The sequence below is a fragment of the Cydia strobilella genome, chromosome 24 (assembly GCF_947568885.1).
Source record: "Cydia strobilella chromosome 24, ilCydStro3.1, whole genome shotgun sequence".
NCBI classification, from domain to species: domain Eukaryota; kingdom Metazoa; phylum Arthropoda; class Insecta; order Lepidoptera; family Tortricidae; genus Cydia; species Cydia strobilella.
This window is the reverse complement of record NC_086064.1, coordinates 817,900-839,563: the sequence shown is the minus strand read 5'-3', so window position 1 is coordinate 839,563 and position 21,664 is coordinate 817,900. Positions and strand designations below refer to the sequence as shown.

At 39.1% G+C, this 21,664-nt stretch overlaps 7 protein-coding genes across 7 annotated transcripts in view; 2 read left to right on the top strand and 5 right to left on the bottom strand.

The window, feature by feature from the left end:
• Window positions 1-1,899, bottom strand: part of LOC134752314 (dynactin subunit 1) — a 99,231-nt gene extending 97,332 nt beyond the window's left edge. Inside the window, exons 1-2 of the mRNA XM_063687984.1 lie at window positions 1,717-1,899; window positions 188-371 (exon numbers count right to left, since the gene is read on the bottom strand). Of these exons, the coding sequence (XP_063544054.1) occupies window positions 188-361 (174 nt within the window). The 5' untranslated portion in view covers window positions 362-371; window positions 1,717-1,899. The remainder of the gene's footprint in view (window positions 1-187; window positions 372-1,716) is intronic.
• A 632-nt stretch (window positions 1,900-2,531) lies between these two features.
• LOC134752292 (BRCA1-associated RING domain protein 1-like) lies at window positions 2,532-4,148 on the top strand. The gene has a single exon (XM_063687954.1). The coding sequence runs from the start codon at window positions 2,556-2,558 to the stop codon at window positions 4,125-4,127; it is 1,572 nt and encodes a 523-aa protein (XP_063544024.1). The 5' UTR covers window positions 2,532-2,555; the 3' UTR covers window positions 4,128-4,148.
• Window positions 4,149-5,964: 1,816 nt separating this feature from the next.
• Window positions 5,965-6,808, bottom strand: LOC134752324 (eukaryotic translation initiation factor eIF1). Its single transcript, XM_063687999.1, has one exon. It carries the CDS (start codon window positions 6,656-6,658, stop codon window positions 6,326-6,328), a length of 333 nt encoding a protein of 110 aa, XP_063544069.1. The 5' UTR covers window positions 6,659-6,808; the 3' UTR covers window positions 5,965-6,325.
• Window positions 6,679-7,548, bottom strand: LOC134752323 (protein D2-like). The gene has a single exon (XM_063687998.1). It carries the CDS (start codon window positions 7,506-7,508, stop codon window positions 6,948-6,950), a length of 561 nt encoding a protein of 186 aa, XP_063544068.1. The 5' UTR covers window positions 7,509-7,548; the 3' UTR covers window positions 6,679-6,947.
• A 1,261-nt stretch (window positions 7,549-8,809) lies between these two features.
• Window positions 8,810-11,830, bottom strand: LOC134752229 (uncharacterized). Its single transcript, XM_063687852.1, has 2 exons — window positions 11,707-11,830; window positions 8,810-11,619 (listed from the first exon to the last, which is right to left on the bottom strand). Exons 1-2 carry the CDS (start codon window positions 11,708-11,710, stop codon window positions 11,222-11,224), a joined length of 402 nt encoding a protein of 133 aa, XP_063543922.1. The 5' UTR covers window positions 11,711-11,830; the 3' UTR covers window positions 8,810-11,221.
• A 332-nt stretch (window positions 11,831-12,162) lies between these two features.
• LOC134752223 (uncharacterized) lies at window positions 12,163-19,856 on the bottom strand. Its single transcript, XM_063687846.1, has 5 exons — window positions 19,707-19,856; window positions 19,341-19,434; window positions 18,852-19,025; window positions 18,196-18,308; window positions 12,163-12,251 (listed from the first exon to the last, which is right to left on the bottom strand). Exons 1-5 carry the CDS (start codon window positions 19,845-19,847, stop codon window positions 12,192-12,194), a joined length of 582 nt encoding a protein of 193 aa, XP_063543916.1. The 5' UTR covers window positions 19,848-19,856; the 3' UTR covers window positions 12,163-12,191.
• A 901-nt stretch (window positions 19,857-20,757) lies between these two features.
• On the top strand, window positions 20,758-21,314 carry LOC134752368 (small nuclear ribonucleoprotein Sm D1). Its single transcript, XM_063688048.1, has one exon. The coding sequence runs from the start codon at window positions 20,874-20,876 to the stop codon at window positions 21,252-21,254; it is 381 nt and encodes a 126-aa protein (XP_063544118.1). The 5' UTR covers window positions 20,758-20,873; the 3' UTR covers window positions 21,255-21,314.
• Window positions 21,315-21,664: the final 350 nt, after the last annotated feature.

Genomic DNA, 21,664 nt, shown 5'->3' with positions numbered 1-21,664 from the left:
CTAGTAGAGAAATAACAATAAAAGGACCACTAAAGGATGTGCCACACTGGATGCGTTCTGCGGTCAGCGGTCAGGACAAACCCGCATTATGTATGAACAACATCGACAGCAACCTTTGAAGTTGAAGTTTGACCTGACCGCTGCCCGCACAACACATCCAGTGTGGCAAATCCTTTAATTGACTCACAGTAAAGTAGGCATGTCCCCGGATAGTCCCGTTGTTCTTCCCTTTAGGCTCATCCAGGATGACCCCGATCCACTTGCCGGTGGCGAAGGTAGGGTGCCCCACGTACGCCACGGAGCCCTTCACGTCCTTGCCCACCACCTTCACCCGCTGCCCTAGTGTAAGCTTCTCAGACATCTTGTATCAACTGCAAAATTCAAATTTTTTTTCTGTAGGCGATATATACCAACATTTTTAAACACAACAGCCAATACCTAGGTAAACATTAAACCGGGCAAGTGTGACTCGGAATCGCAGGAGGGTTCCGTACAAATATCTTTTTTTTTTTTTCTTTTTGTTTTTACAAAGTTTTAGTTTTGAGATTTTTCCCTGTACTCGCCAAATTTCATAGTTCTGTTCTAGGTCAACGGGAAGTACCCTATAAATTTGGATTCCCTTGAGAGTGTTGAAACATAAGGTTTTAGCGGCATAAACGGCTGTATACTTCTTAGGAGGGTTCTGGAGTAATTTTTCAATATTATACAAATTAGATTTAAGCTTTTAGATTCAGTTTCATTACCCAGAAATAAAAGGCTTTTTTATTTTATTATTTTAAACGGCTGTATTTTTTTTTACGTTAATTTAGACGTTTGATTTTTTCACAGCTTCAAGGGACCATAGACCTGAGTATTTGGTCTTAATTTCAACTCGATATCTTCATGCGTTTCCGAGATGAAGGGTCTTGACAGACAGATGGATGGACAACAAGTGATCCTATCCTTTTGAGGTACGGGACCCTAAAAATCTCACCCCTTGGTTTTTTAATGGTTTTTCAATATATTATGAATTAGCCACCACAACGTACCAAAAAATAAAGCAGTGTTATAACAATTAAAGAAATACCACAATATAACAGCGATGTATAGTTTCTATGGTTAATAATACATTAAATTTGGAGATGTAAAAGGTCTCCAATGTCAGAGAAAATACTAATACTAATAAGATTTGGAGGTGTAATGGCTCTCCAAGTGTCAAAATTCAGATTTTTAAAGTACCTAGACTAAATATTGAACATGAATAATGTTATTAATATTTTGATATTAAGCTGATATTTCGCATGAAAACCTCTTGACTCTATAGCAAATATATAACAAAAAAGTTCATGTCAATGTAAAATCAGTGTTTTACATTAAATTTTGTATTTACTAAGTAAAACATGCATATTGGTATCCAGACATAATTTTGAAGAGAATTTCGAGTTACATGTATACACGAAAGAATGTTTTCAATAATAGGAGTTTCGGAGTTTTAAGTTTTACACAGAAAAAATTGCTCTTGCCTTTTTTTCTCTCTGATTATTTTATAAGCAGTAAATGATTGAATACTACGTAATAATTTCCACCATAACTTAATCTATCGTATAGGAATTATGATAGATTTAGTGTAAAGTGAACAGATGAAGCTAACTAGTAAGAAAAACGAACATGAGTATTGAGTAATACTATTACTACATACTCTATGACCGCTCATAACTGTAAAAGGAGTCTATATACCTCTGTGTAATTCAATTTCTGTTGTGCCAAGATGGTCCAAGATTAAAACATGTTTCACGTTTATTAACAGAATTCAGTAACAATAATACATTAAAGTATTGACGAAATTGAACATTTAGCAAATTAAGAAATGTCAAGTGAATATACGTCAAATTTTGTGATGGCGAAACGTTTTGTTATTGCACAGAATAGAAAACAAATCCGTTTAGAGAGAGTATAGAAAAACAAGTTAGACCAAGAACAGTCTGCAAAGATTTTGATAGCTTACGCAGTGCAAGTGTTAATTATAGTTGGTCAAACCAAATTGGCAGTAAATAAAAACAAAAAAAAACTACACATCCTTTTTTTTAGGGTGCTAGTACTAGTGTAAGACAAAGATAGTATGATTCTCTGTCTATGTTTGAAATGAGACAGAATGTGACAAACTATCAAGTCATAATTTCATAGAACTCTGACGTTTAAAATAACACTTGCACTGCGTGTGCAATAAATTTGGTGTTAATAAATAATAATCAGCAATAGCTTTTTTCATCAAAAGCCCGAAATGTATCTATAATAAAACTGAAATAAAGAATCAAAAAACGGTGCACAGTATTTTTCTTTACTTTTATCGTGCTTTTTCCAGCCAGTACTGAGGCCCTACCGCGAAATACAAAAATGGATATTTCTTGCCTGCCTGCCTCTCTATCGCTCGAATGAGCAACAGCGATAGAGAGGCCGATAATAAAATTTCGTTATTAGCGCTCTGTCACTGTCAATCTATGTACTGTGAAATTTCCCGCTCAAACAAGCAAAGTTTTATAACTTTAAAGTACAAAACTATAATATAGTTGTTAAAAATGTCTAAAACAGAATATCATAATTTGTTAAAAGCTCTGGATGATATGAATAAGTGTTTATTATGTGTAGAATGCCATCAGTTTTGCAAAAATCCGGTGACGCTAAGTAAATGTTTCCATTTGATCTGCTCTGAGCACTTTCCAAATATGTCTCATTGTCCGAAGTGTAAAGTGTCTCTAGAATGCTGTACAACTTGGTCGAATGACAAATTGAATGTTGCAGTTCACGCCGCCAAGAACTTGTCGGTAATGTTCGAGCATTTCAAGGAAAATAATTCTTGCGATTCTGTAGTCTCTATCGACAAATCGCTAGACGTAAATATGATTGATAAGACCACTGAATCTTTATCTGACACGCCTTTGTCTAATGCTAAAGCTCTCAAACGAACCGCTGCCTCAAAACAAGATACTTTAAATAATTCGATATTATCCTTAGCTTCTAAATCAAGTAAAATAGTCGAGAAAAGAAACAAGAAAGGTGAAACAGCATTACACATCGCCTGTAGAATGGGAAAAGCTGATAAAGTAGCCAAACTGCTAAGCGAAGGAGCTAATACCAATACTAAAGATAATGCCGGCTGGACTCCGCTGCATGAGGTTGTGCAGAACGGCCGGCAGGACTTGGTTAGGCTTTTACTGAGGCACAATACGCTAGTTAATGTGCCAGGACAGGGCAATGAAACTCCACTGCATGAAGCAATTCGGTATAACCACATAGATATTGCTAAAGATCTAGTTGCTCATGGAGCTGATATAAATGCTAGAAACTGTAAAGGAGAGACACCTATAACCCTTGCTGCTCCTGAGATGAGAGTTATTATACAAGATGTTGCTGCAAAAAGAATTATAACAGAAGACAGTTTTGATTTTGAACTTATCCAGAGGCAGATAAAACTGGATTGTGAAGATATTAGGGTTCACTGTGTGTCACAGTCTCGTGCCATCACTAATAAGTTGAGAGCGCTAACGAAACATCACAGCAACCTCCACGTTGAACCAAAATTCAGTAATAATGTAACGCATCTTATAGTCGATGCTGAAGATGGCATCTGTGACTCCAGCCTCGAAGTCCTACAAGGCATTGTCAACAACCTGTGGATTTTAACTACAAAATGGGTGACTGCATCTACTGATGATAACTTAGAATCCTTAGAAGAGTATGAAGTACTCGGTGTCGGTACTACTACATACAGAGGCCCAAAAAACGCTCGGTATAACAAATATAAATATCTGCCTGGAATTTTCAACGGCTGTCACTTTTACTTCCATAACTTTAATAAAAAATTCAAGATTTCCGATAAAATAGAAGTTACTAAAGCTATATTAAGTAAGCTGGTTACGGATGCGGGAGGAGTAGCCCTCAGACGGGCTCCGAACCCAGAGTCAATACCGGAAGCAGAGAAACTGGTGCCATACCATGCTCAGAGAGACGGAAAGCTGTACATCTGTTCACATTACATTATATACAAGGACATGTATGAGCCACTTTACAACATGGCTCATCTGAAGGCACTGCCCATCGGCTGGCTCATTGAGTGCATTGAGAAATACCAGCTCTGTGAACCTTGGTGAAGAGAAATTGGCTTTATTGATGATTTAATTTATTTATAACTGATTCTTTAATAAACATTTCTCTTCTATTCTATTCTATAAAAAACCTCTACAAGCATAATATTATTTCGCTTCCATAAAACAGCTGAAATCATAGTGTCGTTTTCAAGCAAAAGGTACCACATTGTCGCTTGCTATAAAGACGCTCTAACAGGTTTTTCGTATAAAAATACAAGCAATTTTCGTCCTTATGGTAAGCGACAATGTGGTACCTTTTGATTGAAAACGTCACATATTTTTATTAGGAACTGCACTACTACATTATTACTATATAGTCACTATAGATCTCATATGATCTCATTAAGGAGGTGACATCGTCACTGAGTCACGAAACCCAATCCTTAAAAAAAATCCAAGAATCGAGTATTTAGGGTTCTCAAGGGTCGGCAATGCTTAAGTGGCTCCTGTGATGTTGCTTATGTCCATGGGCGACGATGACCGCTTCCCGTCAGGCGGCTCGTCTGCTAACACATAAAATAAAATAAAATAGGATGTGGGATGCAGTCTATCATTTGATCTTACTTTAATAAGAAGGTGCATTGCCAAAACTAAGTATCCTATGTTAATTTCTAAGCTTTTAAGTAAATGTGGAGCTTACATGTACAGTCAGATGCAGAGAGAGGTGACCCCCCCCTGCATGGACTAATTGTAACCAGGGGGGTCATCTCTCTCTGCATATCTACACATAATAAGGCCTAAGTAATGAATGTAATTAACTAATTAAATTACTGTCCCTTATAGTCAATATTATTACTGTTATTACACATTTATAAATAATAAATTGACAACAAAGCTGAACTAACCATTGGCAAACTGTATGTCCTTGAAATAAGGATTAAAATTGATCAACTAATTGTGTCACCGACGGAACGTGGAGAGTCAATGACATTGTTTTCAAATGACGTCATACTAGGCTAGCCAGATATGGTGGAATTGGAATTTGATCAGTCATCGTCATAACCATATTAAAATAAAAATAATCTTATCGTAAGGAGAAAAAGTGATGATTCAACCAGGATAAAACGCTTATCGGCCACGCTCTTGTGACACCTCTGGTTGCTAGCGTCCATAGATTGCGGATGACCGTTAACTATCAGGCAGGCTGCACGCTTGGTTGTCACCAACCTGGCATTCAGTCTAAACTAACGGTCTAATGGTAACACATAACGTTTTCCTGTTCGTTCCTCTCGCTCTGCTGGTAATTTAGTAAGGTGACAGAACTACATTAGATTTGCTGACTTCGAGTAAGACTATGCTGAACCATCAATTCTAGAAAGATACAAAACCTATGATTGATGCTTTGTCCTCGCCGTGGCTACCGACGTTTCCTAATTTGAGAAATGAGTCATATGGCGAAGTCCGCCGAGCCGTTATGCGTCACGTTATCAATGTCAGACACAAGGCAAATGAATTGTTTCTCTCGGATAGCACGTTCTCAACTCAAGACTAGGAAGTATGAATAATTTGCCACTAACAGGAAGCTGAATAATAAACGCTAATTTTTTTTTCCAACGTTCTTTTTTAAAACCCAAATTACAATAAACCACCTTGCAAATTAGTTTTAAACGTAGTGATTATATGCTCTTTGGTTGTAACTTGTAATCACTTGTAACAAGTCGAGTTCAGATCGTAATGAGACTAGGTCACATCGCAAAAAAAATATGCAGTGTCCGCGTTGCTTGTGCGTGACAATTAGGAATTGCCGCAAAGGCGCGAACTCTCGTTCCTACTTTCACTATTACCTGCTATTGTCGACGTTGGGAATCCCGTTATTTTGGCGTGGCAATAAAGAAACCAGTTTTCTTAGAAAAACATGTTTAATTGAGACACATCATATAATCATTACAGCAATTTAAAAAGTATTAATGTCGTAAAAAACAAAGTGATTATTACTATCTCGTTCGGCGTACAATTGCAACTAAAGCTTTCCAGAAACGCGGGAGCGTTGCTCGAAAATATTTGCTTTATTATACACGGGAGTCAGAAAGGCACAGGGCGCGGGAGGCCTAAGCCTCGTTATACGATTTTCTCTGTAAACATCGGTGCTTTCTAAATACATTTTCAATTGGGTTATAACGCGCACGTTCTCATTTTATTTAGAGGACTATGATGATTTCACGATGCGGACATGTTAGGTCGACGGACGACCGCGGCGCGGCTTAGAAGCCGTGCACCTTGAGCTGCTCGGGCTTAACGAGCCCCGACTTGGTGAGCCACTGGCAAATGTTCTCGCGCTGGTCGCCTTGTAACTGAAGCACCTCTCCGTACTCGGGATGCTCGACCACGGTCCCGTTGCACGCGAACTCCTTCTTGCATGCCCGCACGATCTTCTTCAGGTCATATTCCGATGACAGGCCCTGCACCGTCGTCAGCGTCTTACGCCCGTTCCTCTGCTGGATTCGGACGTGGACTAATCCATCTTGAACGTCGTCTTCCGAGCTTTTGATCGCATCGGCGAACGGGTCGAATGTGTTGAGATTCTGGATGGACATACGATTGAACGTACAGTCTCTTTGTTCTAACGAAACGCTGCGACACGACGCACGTAAAATGTCACTGATAACCGATGTAGGTTGATAATCGCACACGGCAACGACCAATTTACGCAAACTCTAGAAATGTAATGGCGGACGATATAGCGGTGGCGGACCGAAAAAATGAGAATGTCACGCGGAGGCGGAAATTGTTATCGATCGAAACCATAGACAATCTTATTTTTACTTATAAATTTAATGCAATCCATTCACTAACTTTTAAGAAATGTTACGAAAAGTGAACAAATTAATCTTTAAGTTTTGCATATAGTTTAGGTACATATTCATCCCATTGAGCTACATAAAAATTCCCAGCAACGGGAGAACCAAGTTTAAATTGCTGAGCAAACTTAGAAATAGAGAAGTTGCCTCTATTTTTTCCAGAGGTACTTGGCAATTTAGGAATTTTTGAATAATCACACTTTTCAGGTTGTTTAAAGATCAAAAACACGTATCGATGTAGACCAGTGCCTTTTGGAGGGCCTGATCCTATGTAATCAGACAACACTTCGCTTTTATTCATATCACCGCCGTGAATATTTCCCACTAGCCAATGATGCCACTCTCTAAACTTCGGTTTCTCTCGACTAGGTGCATCTGGATCAACCATAGCCAGAAGATAATACTCTGTATCTTTAGCTGCCCATTTAACATCAGGCTTTTCTTTGACTTGTGTAGGGGTTAGCTCTTTTCCAGTATCAACACTAACACCGCTATTGTATCGAATTGTTAGTAAATCAGAAGGCGCTGTGTTTATTACATCAGGTAAAACACAGTGTTTCTTAAAAATGCCTTGGATATCTGACATTTTATTCGTTTAATCTTGTTTAATAAAACTTTGGAAAACGTCAAATTATTATCTCGTTACTAAGAAACCAACAAAAAGAAAAACTAAAGGGCCCTCCACACTCATGCGCGAATCACGGCGTGAAGCCGCGAACGCGAGTCTGGAGCCGCGATTCGCGCATGAGTGTAGAGGGCCCTTAAGGTATAACTAAGGAGTATAATATTTAGTGCATATAATTTTGATATAATCTACAACCACTTTAAAATACCATTGTAGTGTTTGTTAAAAACGACTAATAGAACAATTTGGTGTGTGAACTAAAGCGATATAAATAAAATTAATTGAATTTACGAATTTTGCTTTATATTTAAATTAACTAAATTAATAACAAAAATACAGCTGTAAAGAAAGCCATTCATGAAAACCCAATTGTTTATGGTTAACCTTTTTTTTAAATCTGGCAACTAAGTTTCACGTGTTACCAGAGTCAAATTAGTGATTGCACAGTTTCATCAGCTTTCAATCAAAAATAAACCTTAGTTCATTTCCAATACAAGCCAAACTATTATAATCATAAGTGAGCAATCAGCGCTCTTACCGCGAAATACAAAGTTAATTTATCTTTATCGCGATTTTATGAGACTTTCCTGTTATATATATCCAGGCTATTCTAGGCAATAAGTCTGCAACCATGCAACGTTTTTATTGCATATGCAGTGCAAGTTGTATTAAATTTATACATCATAATTTCATAGAAGTTTGACGTTTAAAATGCTTGCACTGCCTGTGCTATCAAAATCGTTGCAGACTTATCTTGGTCTAACTCTATGCACCATAGCTATGTTACATGGAAGATCTACATTCTACATCTAAAACCGGCCAAGTGCGAGCTGGACTCGCGCACGAAGGGTTCCGTACCATTACGCAAAAAAAAACACGTTTGTTGTATGGGAGCCCCGCTTAAATATTTATTGTTGTTATAGCGGCAACAGAAATATATCATCTGTGAAAATTTTAACTGTCAAGCTATCACGGTTTATGAGATACAGCCTGGTGACAGACGGACAGACAGCAGCGTAGTCTTAGTAATAGCAAGTACTATTAGTTATTCTGTGGTAATAGGACGGTAGTACTATTAGTTATTCTGTGGTAATAGGGTCCCGTTTTTACCCTTAGGGTACAGAACCCTAATAAAAGTTGCACTACAAAAAAGCAGTATCCAGTATGTTAGTGCATTTTTGCCGGTAATTATAATTAAAAATAAAGGTCAAATAAAAGTTATACATACTTTAATTACAGAACATATTTATTGATTTTACTACTGTAGTATAATTTAAAGTATAAAACTCCCGTAAACTTATGTGATATTTTCATGCAAAAGGGTACTTATTGTCGGTTGTCAATAAGGCGCTATTTCGATATACCTTGAATTTGAAATCAACTTTATCGACAAGCGACAATGTGGTACCTTTTGGTTGAAAACGTCACATATTAAGTTGTAAACATGTTAAGCTATTAGACTTAATAATACGTGAGTGACCCGTTTTAAAATAACCAAAGATAGATATAACTCCGTAATAGATGGATACAGTCTAAGGAAAAAACGTGCCTCGAAAATCACGAAAATTTGATTCTCGATCAGATGGCGCCACTAGTTTTGGCCTACACTCGTATAGAGGGCGTTGACTGTTTCGTTTGTTATTTATAATTTTAACGCATACCAGTGAAAGAACATGGGTCAAAATCATATAAAAATAATAATGGAAATAAAAAAATCATTTATCCATATTTAAATACACTTTATCATATTTTTATAAATATTATTTTTAGTTTTAAAGTGTGTCGACAGATGGCAGTGAATTTACTGGGGTTACAAAATTTACTATGACAGTAACGCTCTAGTATAAGTTACTCTATGAAATAACTTAATATACTGTGGTATAATATGGGTATAATGGTGGTCTTTCATATTACATATTGTGTAATTTGTGTTATATTCTATTTGCATGTAATTTTTTGTGATTAAATTTTGAAGAAGTATTTCAGGCCAGAGCACACTGGTCGCATGTGACCATAAATGTTAGAGCTATGCATGCATGGGTGTGTATATTACAACATGCATGTCTATACATCTTTAGAATTAATAATATAATATTTAATCGAAATTAAACTATTGTGAGACATATTTAAAAATATTTAGATCAGTACGGTTTCACGTTGGTTTCGGTTTCTGAAGAAGGATTCCCGAAGAATACGAAACATATTATTATTATTATTTGTAATGCAGGCAGGCAGTTTAAACAACTGATAATGCCTGTATCCAGAATCATAAACCGAGTTCTCAGTGTTGAGTAGAACTAGCTTTGTGCTTATCTAATTTATTCTTAAACTCATTGACACTTTGGGCCGCTACTACATCCTCTGGGAGTTTGTTCCAAGCGTTGACCACTCTGTTGCTAAAGAAGTGTCTATGAGGATTATTGTAGGACCATGAAACATGTCGCCAAAAGCGACTAAAAATAATAGTGAGTGAAACCATACTGATCTAAATATTTTGAAATGTAATATATTTTAACCCACCTATACAAAAATAATGTAATGGCCAAATCAATGGATTTGCCAGACTAACTGCTGTTGGTGTAGTTATTACTTAAGATTATGACAACTGAAAGACAATAATCATTTCCTATAAATACCGCAAGGTGCATCCACACCACAGACACCACAGTCAACTTTTGTGGAGCAACTTACATTAACATTCACTTACTGTTGCTCCACTATAATTAACAATATTTTGTAAGAAAGTCTTTTTGATAAGGAAACCCACTCCATGGAGCCCTTTCGTTTCTCCTTTGTAGCAAAGTATGTAATCTTGGTGTTCTTCGATTTGGCAACCTAGTTTCCGTACTTCACTGAGACCCAATATGTCAAATTTAATTTTGTATAGGGCATAGGTTAATTGTAGTAGCCATCCTGGCGAAGATAATGATCTTACATTATAAGTACAGATTTTAAAGTCGACTGATTTGTTGTTTGTTTTATTCTGTGATGGTTGTTTTCTATTTAGAATGTGTACCTGGGGTGTTGTTAAGACTGTTTCCGTAGTTGAAGGGTGTTGGTCTGAAGTCCCACGGGGACCAGCCGGGTTGGGACCTGATACTTTGGTTGTTTGTTGCTTTAGTTGCTATGATGTTTCATCCGGTCCGTTTGCTGACCGCTGTCTCCCATATTCATAGGAGTTCGAGTTAAACTATATAGTACTTGAAAATTTACAAATTAGAATATTTCCATAAAATAGTGTTTCTTTCCTATATTCTGTTTTTTATTCCGTAGACTAAAATGATTTCATGTAGTACTAAGAAATGTCATGTCTTACACATGAAACGTCATTTTAGTCCACAGAATAAAAAAACGGCCAAGTGCGAGTCGGACTCGCGCACCGAGGGTTCCATACTTTTTAGTATTTGTTGTTATAGCGGCAACAGAAATACATCATCTGTGAAAATTTCAACTGTCTAGCTATCACAGTTCATGAGATACAGCCTGGTGACAGACAGACAGACAGACAGCGGAGTCTTAGTAATAGGGTCCCACTTTTACCCTTTGGGTACGGAACCCTAAAAAACAGACCTTAGTAATTCCACAAACTAAATTCTTGTCTAGTTTGCACTGGAGTACTTTTCCTTTAGAAGTGATTATATCAACTTAGCACCGATACTTCTACATGCGCATGCTTACATTTCCCCACCATGTCTAGTCTTAGCTCGCTTCATAAGCGTCTGTATCGTTACCGGCTGCTGCATTTTCCTCGTAACATTATCGTTTTGCACTTGCAACAACACTTCCCGAGTATCATTAAGTCTTTTACACAAATTCTCGGTCCTGATCTGCTTCTCCATCATCTCTGCCTTGATATCTTCGATGTTCAGCGCCATATCGGCGATATCGAACTGCGGGAGCTTCCGTTTCTCGTAATTCGCGATGTTGTCTAGTCTTAGCTGAAGTAACTGGTTTGCGACGCGAGAAGTTTTATGCTGGTAGTCAATGCACTTCTTTCCATACTGTTTGCGAGTCTCCACGACCGCAGTCATTAAATTCTCGCATCTCTCCACTAATGATGGCTCGTCGACGTCTGAAAATCAGTTCGTTTTAATTTTATTAAACAATGCTTATAGTGTGCTTAGGTACATCATTGTTATATATTTATTGAAGTACGTACCCATTCTTCAAAAGATTAGCTTTAATTTTATGCTTAATAATTGTAATTGCTGGACTTGTAAGCAAAATAAAAATTAAAAACAACCAATTTGAAAAGGAATCTTTCTTGAAAAAGTCGTTAGTCAATTTGACATTTTCAAGATACTATAGACAACATACGAAAATGTGGCAACATTACTGCCTGTGTATTTTTTTAGGGTTCTTGCATGTGATATAACCATGAAGCTTTAACTACATCCGTGGATATAACATGGATATAACAGTTAAGGTAAATTAACAAGGAATATAAAATAATAACAAGATATCTAAAGTTTTGTAAATATGACAAAGTCAGAAATACAAGTGAAAAAATTTAAAATTAAATGTTTCATGAATCTATCCTTCATAAAGTATCTTTTTCTACTAGAGTTGCCAGAGCTCAACTAAAAAAACTACTTAACAAGCAATGAAAAGGTTTAATGTATTAAAATTAATTCTAAAATGGAATCAAGGAGTCACAATATCAACACTGCTCTTTATCATCTTCATGAATTCGTGCACTGAGACCTAAAACAAAGTATAACATTTAAATATTTTTAAAAACAAACACTATTCAGAAATTGGTTCGTCGAGTTCTAAGTGTTCAGGCTTAATCGCTTCAGTTCACACATCTTACTTCATTCAGAATTCTAAACCCTTAAGCAAAGAGGATATAATAGGATAGAGCGGTACTGTCATAGTAAATTTTGTAATCACAGTAAATTCGCTGCCATCTATCGACACACTTCAAAACTAAAAATTATTAGAGTAGGCCAAAGGTAGTGGCGCCATCTGATCGAGAATAAAATTTTCGTGATTTTCGAGGCACGTTTTTTCCTTAGACTGTATCCATCTATTACGGGGTTATATCTATCTTTGCCTTAAGATAAGAGGCCCACTAACTATCAGTCCGCCGGACGATATCGGGCTGTAAGTTGTTTGGAACTGTCCAATTTTTGTTCTAAGTTCTAACTGACAGGCCGATATCGTCCGGCGGACTGATAGTCAGTGCCGTCAGTGGGCCTCTTAAAGGTGTACCGAGTACCGGTGTACCGCATTTAGTAAGAGTTTAATTGCACTAACTAGAAACATTATTTTTGGATCCTAATTAGGTACGATACCAGAGGGTCTACGGTTCGTAAGTTCGGAATTTTCATTCGGTTTCCGTACGGAATGACAGGTGAATAACGTAAAATATGCGGCAGAAATTGTGTATCATGATGAATGTGAGATCTGAGAATAGTTTTAACAAATGGTGACGGTACCTTAAAATGAACATATTCTAGTAGCAATGGATTAAATATTGACTCTTAAAAAAGTATTTTACTGTTGCAAGCTGCCTATGTACTTCAAGACTTTGATATGAAACCATTCCCAATACAAACGGCGTGGGATACATGTAGGGATAGTACCCATGTGTTTTCCAGTAGAGATACCTAATAAATGACTTGGATTCTTTCAATAAGAAGTGCATTTTTTTTCGTGCGGATTCCATACAAGTAAGTAAGTAAGTAAATATTCTTTATTGCACCAAAATTATACATTTTACATACATGTAAAACTACAAAGAAATATTTAAAGAGAAAATAGAACCAGGTAACAACAGGCGGTCTTATCGCTAAAAAGCGATCTCTTCCAGACAACCTTTGGGTAGCAGGAAATGTAGAACTCATACAAAAGTCAACAGGTAGTGCAAAGAGCTAAATATGGAGACTATTAAACACAAACACACATACTACAATTACTACTTATACCAATTTATACATATAAGTATTAAAACAAAACCTAACACACAAATAAATATACAATACATATATATATATATATATATATATATACAAGCAAATATACAATATATAAAATGGCAACTTAAGGCAGAGATAGAAAGTATAGTTTTAGCTGATTTTTGAATATGGGGAGAGATTTAGCTAATCTTAATTCTACTGGTAAAGCATTCCACAGCCGAACAGCCCGGAAGGTAAAAGAGCTATTATAAAATTAAGAAGTAGATGAGGGAGGAGCAAAAATATGAGTGAGAACATCTGATAGAAGAGAGATACAATAGATAGATAAAATTCTACCGCGCGACCGCCCCGCGGACGGACGTAAATTAAATACTCTCGTTAATTATTATATAGTTTTTCGAGCAAAATGGCAAAAGTGACACTACAAGCTATAGAAAAACTGATCCTAAAGGCTGTGGAGCCACTACAAGAAAAAATTGTAGAAATACAACTCAAAATCGACGGAATCTACGCTAAATTAGAATCAAGCAACGTCAAAGTTCAAACGACACAAGACAAGGACAGCGAAACATCAAAACGATGTCAACCGAGGACGTCAGAGACAGCACTAAAGAACAATTCAGAGCAGTCGTTATCAGGTACGCCACCAGCGGGAGGGACGGAGACGAATTCAGCGCGCGCCCTGCGTGCGAAGGTGAGAGCTGCGCCTGTGAAGACGGCCGCGCCGATACCGCGAAAGTCCTTGTCTCTCAGACCGGAGTTGCCAACTGCATCTACATCTGTCGCACCACTCGCACCACTGCGTAAGTGTTCCCCGCAGCGGACCATCGCAGCTGCAGCGCCGAACGCCTCCGATATAACGCCGAGCGATGACATCAGCGTCCCACCGTGTGTGGCCACAACACCCGCGGAGCAAGACACAAAGACAACAGAGCACGACCTAGGCTGGAAGAAGGTATCCTATAAGCGCAATAAATCATCGCGGAAAAACATCATTGTAGGAACAGGTAGCGAACATGCCGACATCAAAGCAATTGAAAAGGTTAAATACTTGCAGGCTTGGTCTTTTAGACCAGAGACAACGACCGAAAACATTTTAAGCTTTTTAAGAAAAACTATTGACTCAGACGATTATGTCGTATCTAAAAGAGAGATTAGAACGAGCGAGCACGCTGCATTTCTGATTGGAATTCCAGAAAGACACTTTGACACATTTAATACGCCAACGGTATGGCCACCGCGTGTTAAATTCACACAGTGGTTTCGGAGCCACCCCCGCGCTGCGCGGGGAGCCGCTTCCATCGCTGCTGCGCGCCAGTAGCGAATCTAAACTACCCACCACTGTCGCTCTCAAAAACAAAATAAAAACAGATCTTCAACCTGTTTCGCACGATGTAGTATTACGCATATGTCATCAAAATATCCGAGCGTTAGACAACAAAACGCAAAAATTAGAGCTCCTGCTGCAAAATGAGATGGCTTGTGATGTACTGGGTTTAACTGAGCATTGGCTAACCGAACCAAAGTTGCGATGCGTTAATATAGATGGCTTCAAACGGATATCAAGCTACTGCAGGGCGGAGAATGAACACGGCGGATCATGTTTATATGTGCGTGACCAAATACTAGCTACCGAGAACTTAGAATTAACTTCATTATCTGCGGAACGCTATTGTGAAATCTCGGCTATAGATCTCTTAGAATTTAATTTAACTATTGTTTGTGTGTACAGATCTAACTGTCAAATAACTAATAACGAGTTCCTATGGTACCTAGAACGCCTGCTCGAAAAATTGTCTAATGTCGAGAGAGATTGTGTTATTATAGGGGACACCAACATAGACGACTTAGATCATTCAAAACCGGTCTATAAAAGGTTACACGACCTTCTTCGGGCCCATGACTATGAAAACATTGTAAGTTTTCCCACAAGGATCACGGCAACGACTGCGACCAGTCTGGATCACATGTACTGGAACGGGGAGCGTAATGTACTGCGTGCGACTCCCGTGACCACCAATCTGAGTGACCACCTCGCCGTGCGCGCCGCGCTGGTGCGTCCGCGCCGCGTGCCTCTGCCTCTCACGCGACGCGCTCGTGTCTACTCGCCTCGTAACTATACCTATTTTGGCGCAGCTATAGAGAGCGTGGACTGGCAACAAATTATGGACAGACACAACATGTCCGTGCAAAACCTGATCATATCCATCAACAATATAATTAGAAACAAATTTGAAATTTGTTTTCCGCTTACCACGGTAAATAATCGTAAGAGGAACTCATGGGTAACTAGTGACATATATGAATTTAAGAAATTATTATTTGACATAATAGACATTGGAAAACTTATGCCCAGTAATACGACGATCTCGAATTTAATAACCGACATGAATAATAAATACACCTTAATGCTTAATTTAAAAAAATCGTCCTTTTATACAAATAAATTATACAAGAGTACTAACACAATCCGGTCGATGTGGACAATAATAAATCAGGAGAGAGGCAGATCGGTCAATGACTCGTTAGAGTTCACGGATATGATCAGGGATTGTAACGGTGATCACTTTAGATGTAAAAAAGATGCCGCCAATGCTATGAATCGCGGACTAGCCGGAGCAGCGGCGGCGTGCGGCGCGCGGCCCGCCTTGCGCTCGGCCGCGCTCGCCGCACTGCACGCCGCGCGCCCGCCCGCCGACAGGTGCATCAGACTGAGGCTTTTCACGCCAGACGAAGTGTACAGGATTATTACATCCGGGATTGCTAGGAAGACGACAAGAGATATTTTCGATATCTCGGTAGTTTTACTCAGTTCTGCAGCACCGCATCTGTCACCCATACTGGCGGCCGCATACAATCAGTGTATCCGTGAGGGAGTATTCCCGGATGCTTTGAAAAAAAGTCGTATAGCTCCACTATATAAGGGCAAGGGCAAAAGAGAAGCCATCGACGGATACAGGCCGGTCGCTATCATCCCGGTTCTCGCCAAGGTGTTCGAGTACGGCCTTAGTGCGAGAATAACAGACCACCTCATGGCAACAAACTCGCTATCCGACCGGCAATATGCATATCGCAAGGGCCGTTCGACTACATCTTTGGCACGTCGCGTAGTGCGTCAAATACTAGAGGCTCGAGAGTGCAAAAAACAAGTCGCAGTTATATGCTGTGACCTGTCTAAAGCATTTGACGTAGCGGACCATGACGTGTTAGAAGACAAACTGCGCCACTATGGCTTTGCTAATCGAACTCTCGACCTCATGATGGACATGCTGCGTGACAGGTCTCAGGTGGTGGTCGCGGACAGTGGCCGCGTGCGGTCGGACGCGGTGCATACCAGCATGGGCGTAGCGCAGGGATCATCCGTCTCGAACATCTTGTTCTCCCTTCTGCTTAATGATCTACCCGACGCTATTCATACAGGTGAGATATTCATGTATGCGGATGACGTTGCGGTGGTCGTTTGTGCTCCGACCTGTGACGAACTGGAGGCGCGGCTAAATGCGACTGCCGGATGCCTATCCGATTGGTTCCGAACTAACGGTCTCATTTTGAATATAAAAAAAACTCACTTCATTCACTTCGACCTTTCGGGTAGGCAGATGGAGTCACTGTCAGTAAACGCGAACGGAATTAATATAGATCAAGTCACAAGGACGACCTTCCTGGGTTTTGAATTGGACAGGGGACTGTCTTGGGCGGCCCATATCGATAAGGTGTGTGGTAGACTATCAGCGTCCTGTTTCGCTTTAAAACGGCTGGCTCGAATCCTTCCCCGCGATATGGTGCGAAATTGCTATTTCGCATCAGTGCACGCACATCTGCAGTACGGAGTAGATCTGTGGGCTAGTGCTGCGGATTGGGAAAGGCTGTTTCGGCTTCAAAAACGTGCCGTACGAGCCATAGTTCGCATCTCACAGACCGAGTCGGCGAAGCCTCACTTCAAGTCTTTGGGCATATTAACCCTGCCATCGCTGCTGATACTACAAGCGGCAGTGCACGCGCGAGAACAGTTGGATATCACACCTTTGAGTGAGAAGAGCGAAACCACTCGCCGCTATGCGGTGCGTTCCACCCGAGTTGAGAGAAGACTCCCGGCCGTTTCACACAAGCTGGCCAAGTCAGCCAAACTTGTGCACGTCATGGGCCCAAAGGTATACAATCATCTACCCAACGAAATAGTTAACTCACACAGCAACCCAGTCTTTAAAACAAAACTGAAGAATTGGCTAATCGAGCAGGCTTTCTACGACCATAAAGAATTCTACTGCCATAATCCTACAAAATCAGATATGTGATATAATAACTTACCTATGTTAAAATCTACTACACTTTGTAAGTGTTCATTATGTTTATATTTTCCTATAACGTATAGGCAATAACTCGAATGACCTGTAACTTTTGTTATTAATAAATGATTATGATTATTATGATTATGATACTTGAAACGCATACAATACAGTTAGTTTCCAGCTTTCCAGTAGGCTACGTACAAATGCATTATATAATAACTTAATAACATGATAAATATTAAAGTGTTTTGACTGGCGCACAACAAAGCCAAGGGCTCAAGAATAAAAATAATACAATATACAAAATAAAATACATATAAACACTGATTAAAAATGCATTTAAATCTTATTCACTCCTACACCCTACACCCTAAAGAAACTTAATTTTAAATATTTAGCTTGTTACAGGCCTTATAAAATGTAGAAATGATTACTTACAAATCCATCGTAATCTTTATCGGCATCGTCCATCATCTCTTCAATTTCTTCATCCGTAAGATATGTGCCTAGAATCTCTGTGACCGTCTTCAAATTCTCGAAACTTATGACCCCTGTACAGAAAATAATCAAGTGGTTAAAATTTCTAAACCTCATAATCATCATCGTGATAATCTGCCGGCGCCATTTTCCATCATCTAACCTCGTAAGTCCCAGCCTACTTATCACAAATACAATTCAATTCAAGTTTTGAACTCATTAGATGTAGATATAAAAGTTCCAAATTCAAAAGCACAAAACTTGCCCTGGGTCTCACGAGACGAGGCTATATTATCATTGTTTTTTGAAGTAATATTTGTCCTCATACTTGTAACAATCATAAATGTGTAGAACAGAACAGTTTTCGAGATCTGATTTAGTTAGTACGTGTAAAACTAAAACTGCCAAATTTATTAACTCACTCATAAATTTGAGGGAGCTTCGAACCCTGTCACAATTGCAATAACATGGTACAGTCAACAGAAGAAGTTGCTAAGCGGGCGAGGTATTCAAAATGATCTTGACGCGACTTTATTGTTAATTGTTAAGAAAATAAGAGCGCGTCAAGGTAATTTTGAACACCTCGCCCGCTTAGCAACTTCTGTTGCCAACTATACCAGAGTCATCGATGTCAAAGAGACGAAAACTTTTCATGATGTCCCCGTCAGTGTCCAGCGCCATGACTTTACGCATGAGAAGCGTCTGGAAATTCTCGAAGCTCAGTTTTCCGGAGCCACCCTTGTCTACGCCATTGATCATGTGCTGCAGCTCCTCGGCCGTTGGTTCGTAACCTAGAGGTTAGTAAGTAAACGTCAGCAAAAAAAAATGCTCGAGAAATATACGTTTCTACTATAAAATCTTAGTTCAAAAGAATTATTCCATCTACACGGTCGCCGGGAACTTTTTGTAGGAAAGCCTCCTTTCAAAAAGTGGCTGGCGACCGTGAAGATAAGCGCTTAATGATGAGGTTGCCAGGCAACCAACACCAACAACGTTTACATAGGTACGAAGAATTACCCAGTGTGATTGCACAATTAGGTCTGACTGTGACCTAAATAGATAAAAATACAATTAGATACCTAAAATTGCTATTTATTATATCGTACCAAGAGCTTTTATAGCGACTCGAAAATCTTGAGCGTTAATTTTCCCTTCTCCATTGTAATCCAACAGATTAAATGCCTGGCGCAAATCATTTTCCTGTAATGAATAAGGTGAATTTATGTTAGTGAAAGCGAAATATTGCTTAGCTGCTGTTGGAAACAGGCATCCTCTTACAAGGCATATAGTATTTACCTGAGCGATTAGAGGACTTCATAAACACCGTTAAATATTCTGGAAGACTGATACAGGTTTCCACACTATATTTTCCTTTATCGAAATGACATTAGATTTATGCCCTAGGCCCAGCCATCAGACCATCACTGCTGTGGTATTAAATTAGATATTGTTAACAAAGTTGTTACATCCACCTGTTCTTTCGTAAACGTAAGTTTGGCGTGAATTTCACGGTTGCCAGTGATTTCTTCTGTTTCAGTAACTTTTTCCTCTTTCTCAAGCGAGAACTCGGCAGTGACCGAAAGTATGTTGTCCTCCATTGTGTTTGTGTACATCTACAGGGCTATGACTGCATCGATAAAACTGTCTCTTAGCAATAATGTTGCCTGTTATTTAGGTACCTACTTTTTATTATATACAGTAATGTGCAATATAGAGAGTATTGTGTTGTCATCATTTTCCTCGCGTTCTCCCGGCATTTTTCCACGGCTCATGAGAGCCTAGAGTCCGCTTGGCAACTAATCCCAGAAATTGGCGGGTAAAACGCCGCAGTGGGTTTAGTGGGTAGGGCCTCACCCTTCTCGCCAAGAGAGGGAAAAGGAGCGACGAGTCCCACACGCCGTGCGTAAGTGCATTCCCACTCCGTCAAAATGATCAGTCACGCGTCACGCGTCACCCTAAATCAACGGTTTTGACTATCGTTGGTCCATCTAGCTAGTCTCCGGCCTTCACATGCTGCGTTCATTTACTTTATAACTACCTACTTAGGTCTTCATCATTTGGTCTGTCGTAGACTACGACTCGTAGTAATATTAATGGATCTACCTGTTCCTGTGTGAACATTAGCCGTGCAAAGACTGGTTTGTTTACTAACTCCTCCTTTTCTTCCACAATACCAACGATTGCTGATAGGTCGTCGAATGACATTATTATTGTGTAAATAAATATGAAAAAAAAAACAGAAACTAGAACTAGAAACAAAGTTTGTTTCGGCTTAGATTTACGTAACTTGTACACTTAAGAACACTGCCCAATTACCATTAAATTACAAATAAATCCCTGAAGTATTGAAGTCCGTCAAAAGGTAAAGATTAGAATAGAAATTATAGTAACCTGCCAGACTGCCAGTAAATTAATTCAACACTGGAGAAAGAGACTTTATTCGACGGAATTTAAAATTATAACTAAATTCTACCATTTTTACGTATTTTTTATAATGGTAACTTTACATTTCTGATGTTTATGAAAAAAAAAAATTGACGGCGCCATCTTGCATTGTTTGCTGTTTGAGGTTAGAATAGGCGGGCAGACGCCGGAATTGTTTTTGTATTTAAACATTGTAGCTAAAATTAAACTTAACCATGAAACTGGTTCGTTTTTTGATGAAACTCAGTCATGAAACAGTGACGATAGAACTGAAGAATGGCAGCGTTGTACACGGAACAATCACAGGCGTCGATGTCGCCATGAACACGCACTTAAAGGCTGTAAAAGTTACGCTTAAAAACAAAGAAGAACTGCAGTTGGAGACTTTGAGCATCCGCGGGAACAATATTAGGTACTACCTGTTGCCTGACAGTCTTCCTTTGGAGACCCTTCTCATTGATGATGCGCCGAGAGGCCGCGGCAAGCGTGAAGGTTTCCCGAGAGGCGGCGGGGCTCGCGGAGGCCGTGGCAGAGGCCGCGGAGGCCCAAGAGGCGGCCGAGGAGGCCGAGGTGGCAGAGGTCGCGGACGACGATAAACTAGTTCATAAGCTACAACCTAAGATTGTGCGTGATTATTAAGTATAAGTTTATTCTAATTTCGGTGTTTTTATTTCTAATTATCATATCCCTCAAGGTAGGTGTGCTTATTATTTCTGTAGCTAGGTTTAACTAGGTTTCCAAGCTTCTCTACATGTCTTCAATTCATGATCTCTTGGTTGACCGGCTCTAGTCTAAACAAGGTTCTGTTAATTTTTTTATTTATGGTATCAGGCTTATTGCAAACTATTCAAGTTTATTCTAAAAAACCTTAATCAAATTATGGCCCTACAACTTTCTGCCCGCAACTATGTCAGCATGGAATGATTGTGATGAGTAATAAAAACCGGCCAAGTGCGAGTCGGACTCGCGGGTTCCGCTTTTTAGTATTTGTTGTTATAGCGGCGAC

What these genes read in the sequence shown, in the direction of transcription:
- LOC134752292 (XM_063687954.1), top strand. Translation starts at nt 2,556, where the DNA reads ATGTCTAAAACAGAATATCATAATTTGTTAAAAGCTCTGGATGATATG.
- LOC134752324 (XM_063687999.1), bottom strand. Translation starts at nt 6,658, where the DNA reads ATGTCCATCCAGAATCTCAACACATTCGACCCGTTCGCCGATGCGATC.
- LOC134752323 (XM_063687998.1), bottom strand. Translation starts at nt 7,508, where the DNA reads ATGTCAGATATCCAAGGCATTTTTAAGAAACACTGTGTTTTACCTGAT.
- LOC134752223 (XM_063687846.1), bottom strand. Translation starts at nt 19,847, where the DNA reads ATGTACACAAACACAATGGAGGACAACATACTTTCGGTCACTGCCGAG. An exon ending in TTACGTTTACGAAAGAACAG is followed by an intron (nt 19,435 to 19,706) that starts GTGGATGTAACA and finishes TATTCATTACAG; the next exon opens with GAAAATGATTTGCGCCAGGC. An exon ending in CTTTGACATCGATGACTCTG is followed by an intron (nt 18,309 to 18,851) that starts GTATAGTTGGCA and finishes TTTTCTGTACAG; the next exon opens with GGGTCATAAGTTTCGAGAAT.
- LOC134752368 (XM_063688048.1), top strand. Translation starts at nt 20,874, where the DNA reads ATGAAACTGGTTCGTTTTTTGATGAAACTCAGTCATGAAACAGTGACG.